Source organism: Vombatus ursinus, unplaced genomic scaffold (genome assembly GCF_900497805.2).
Source record: "Vombatus ursinus unplaced genomic scaffold, bare-nosed wombat genome assembly UNPS02006874.1, whole genome shotgun sequence".
Taxonomy (NCBI): Eukaryota; Metazoa; Chordata; class Mammalia; order Diprotodontia; family Vombatidae; genus Vombatus; species Vombatus ursinus.
The window spans coordinates 10321749-10325068 of NW_020946652.1; the positions used below are offsets into that span (position 1 = coordinate 10321749).

Consider the following 3320-nt stretch of genomic DNA (forward strand, 5'->3'; position numbering starts at 1 on the left):
CCCTCCACTCCCCTCCCCTCCCCTCCCCTCCCCTCCCTCTTCCCTCCCCTCTCACTCCCCCTCCTTTTCCCTCTCCCTTCCCCTTCCCTCTCACTCCCCCTCCTTGTCCCTCTCCCCTCCCCTTCCCTCTCACCTTTCCTTTCCTCCCCTCTCGCTCCCTCTCGCCTTCCCTCTTCCTCCCCTTCCCCTTCCTTCCCTCCCCTTCTAGTCCTCACACCGTCCTGCCCTGTGACACCTCTTCTCCTCAGTCCCCTGGGCTTGTTACACATTGGACTACTGATGCCTACAGGAAGGCGCTTTTGGGCTGCCTCCCCTCCAGCTTCAGGATGGCCTGGCACGGAGTAGGCTCTGCTGGGCATCTCTCTTAAGTGACGGCCTCCTGGCCAGGAGCTCTAGCAGGTGCAGCAGCGGTCTCTGCGGCCCCTGAGGAGGGTCCCCTGCCTCTGCTCTGACTGGCAAGGCCTGGGGGCGGGGGCAGAGAAGGGGACTGTCCGAAGTCGTTTGCACAGTAACAAGTGACACGTATGGCCCGTGTCCTTTGGGACCTGACACAGACCGTGTAGGGGACCATTTGGGCCGTCACCTCTGCCCCTTCCTCTGACTTTCTCCCACTTTCACGGAACCCTGGCCTCTCAGGAAGAGCCAGTGCATTTGTAGGGAAAGATCTGGACCTTGTGGAATTGGAGTAAGAAGCCTGCAGCAACCACAGCCTGCAGTCTGCCCTGGGCTGGGGGTGGGGGAGGCAGGCAGGGAGGCCTGAGAGGGAGGCGATTTTCAGGGTCTGTGCCCTTTTCCGTTGGGCTGGAACAGGAGAGAGAGGTGAGGAAAGACCTGAAGGCTGGTGTGATGCCAGCCATAGAGGGCACTACATGCCAGGCAGAGACTGAAGCTCATTCAGAAGCAGTGCCTTTCAAGAGGCTAATTCAAGAGGCTACCACCACCTAGGCCAGTCAGGGGGAGACAAAGCCCTGGACCAGGGGGCATTTTAGGGTTGCAGATGCAGGGGTGTTGTCAAGGTGGGATGCCCAGGGCCTGGCAGCTGACAGGTGGTGAGGGAGGAGGAGGCCCAGACAGGTGGTGCCCAGGTAGAGTGGGAGGGAAGCCTCGTGAGTGTGAAAAGCTGAAGAAGTCAACGGGAACCCGGTCTGCACCGTGGCCACAGGATGCAGGGATGACGCCCCGCAGTGCCAGGCTGTGGCTGTTGCTCACACCCTCGAGAAGCTTAGCGCTGAAGAGAGGGGACAGTTGGAATGGGAAGAGGGGAGAGGTGGTTTCTGAATTAAAAGGAAAGGGAAAGGGCAGTTTTTTCAAGATGGTGGGAAGGAGGTGGGGGGATGGGAGATACTTGTCTGAGAGGGAATGAGTTCAGGGACAGAGTCCTGATGAGGATGATAGCCATGGTGCTGGCAGAGAGCTGGTGTAGTCCTGAGGACTGTGGGCTGAAGGGAAGGTGGGACGGGAGGGTGGCCGTGGCAGAGAGCTGGCCGTTGGGAAGGAGCTGCCCTGCGCAGACTGCCTGGGCAAGAAGGGCATGCCATTGGTTTGTCTCAGGTGAAATCAGTGCAGGCTCAGTACAGTCTGAAACAGATGCCCTTAGGGGCTCCAGAAGTGCTCAGCAGCCCAGGGGGCACAGCAGCGCCCTCCAGTGCTCGAAGTGCCTAAGGGAATCTGGGGGGGGGAGGGCGGAAAGACTGGAGGCCCACTTTGGGATCCCAGCTGGGATGGAGGAGCATAAAGCCAGGGGCTTGGAGGTGGCATAGAAGGATGAAGGTAGGCTCCGGGTGAGCCTAAGGGAGGATGCTGGGTTTGGAGTTGGGTTGGGAGGGTCTCGACTGATTCAGTAGCCCCAGAGTTCAAGGTGAGGTTGCTGGGGGGCCCAGGCTGATGCCACTTAGCTGTGTGGTTGGGCAGATGGGTAGGCATTGAGCCAGCTCGGAGAGTCACTGGAAAACTGAGGGCTGAGCTGGAGGGTGGTCAGCACCAGCCGGGAAGCTGGCCAAGGGGCATCCCCCAGAGAGAAGTCCAGAAGGATGCCTGGAAGGCTCTGCAGGAGGCCTCTGACCCTGGCTCCCCCCAGATCTCTCTCTCTTCCTGGGGCCTTTTTCTTTGACTCCAACTCAAAGAGTTGAAGACAGCTTAGCGCAGCGTCAACTGAGTGCTTTTGCTGGAGGGTAGAATTTGTTCTTGTCTACTGGTGGTTGTGGTCTGGATGCTCAGACCAGCCCATCCTCAGGGGTTCACAAGGCCAACACGTCCGTTTCTGAATGGGCAGCAATACCCTTCCCTTGCCCCCCATCAGGGGCCAAGTTCAGACTGTGCCAGGGCAGGTGGGAGCCTACACTGGGCTTCTGCAGGCCAAGCAGGCTCCTAGCCCATGAGGCTTCCCCACAGACACTGCCGGACCCCTTTCCTCTTGTGCTGGGACCAGCCCTCCCGACTCATTTTCGTGGGAGCTCTGGGGCAGGTGCAGTGCCTCCGTCTTGGGATGGATGCGCCCCCAGAGGCAGTGTGCTCAGGAATGAGAGACCTCACTGCCTTCCACGGGACAGCCTGTGCCGTTCCATGGTGGGGCTCACCTGCTTTGCATGTTCCAAAGTCCTCAGGCCAGGCCTGGCACCTCTCAGGAGAGGGTATGACAGCCCCCTGGGGCAGGCTGGGAAGATGGCTCCTCACTCTTCCTTTCCTTCATTCCTGCAGAATTTCCCTCTCCCCGACGATTTCAGCCCCAGTAGCACAAGCTCGGCTGACCTTAGCGGCCTTGGGCCTGACCCCAAAGCTCCAGGGCTTTCCAGATCCTTGGCCCTGTCGTCAGATGAGGTGTGTGTGGCTTCCTGAGTCCAGCCCCAGCTCCTGATGTGGGTTGGGGGGTGGAGGAAGGAGGGTGGGCTTGGAAGGTCAGATCCCTCCTGGGCCCCCCCCCCCCACACTGCATGTGTGCAGAGTGACTCGAACCCTGTTCTGAAAACTCTTCTTTCCTTTCCTTCACGCTCGCACTAAGAGCCTGGATATGATCGATGACGAGGTGAGAGCTCTGGTCTGTGGGGGTGGGCCGAGAGGGAACCCCAGGAGAGGGGCCGCTTCCTGCCCTCAGAGAGTCAGGACCTTCCCTTGGGAAGAAGGTCCATGTAGAGTGTTCTCATGAGCTTCATCTTGTTGGGTCAGAGTGGCTCCAAGGCCCCTCTTCTCCGGCCTCCTCTTGGGCCTCTACCCTTGTCCCCACACTCTGTCCCCAGCACGAGTCCTCTTGGGCACTGACTTTTCTGGGTGCCTCATTGCTTATCTCACCTTCCTCATCTCTGCTCCTGGCAGCCTCCTCTCCC

The 3320-nt window shown here is 59.7% G+C and overlaps 1 protein-coding gene across 6 annotated transcripts in view; it reads left to right on the forward strand.

Annotated features, from left to right (window-relative positions):
* PPP1R9A (protein phosphatase 1 regulatory subunit 9A) overlaps positions 1–3320 on the forward strand; it is a 100049-nt gene that overhangs the window by 92796 nt on the left and 3933 nt on the right. For 3 of the 6 annotated variants that reach the window (XM_027848805.1, XM_027848807.1, XM_027848810.1), the window contains 2 exons: positions 2698–2817; positions 2999–3022. In XM_027848805.1, the coding sequence (XP_027704606.1) occupies positions 2698–2817; positions 2999–3022 (144 nt within the window). The remainder of the gene's footprint in view (positions 1–2697; positions 2818–2998; positions 3023–3320) is intronic. The other 3 variants (XM_027848806.1, XM_027848808.1, XM_027848809.1) reach the window with 1 other exon arrangement.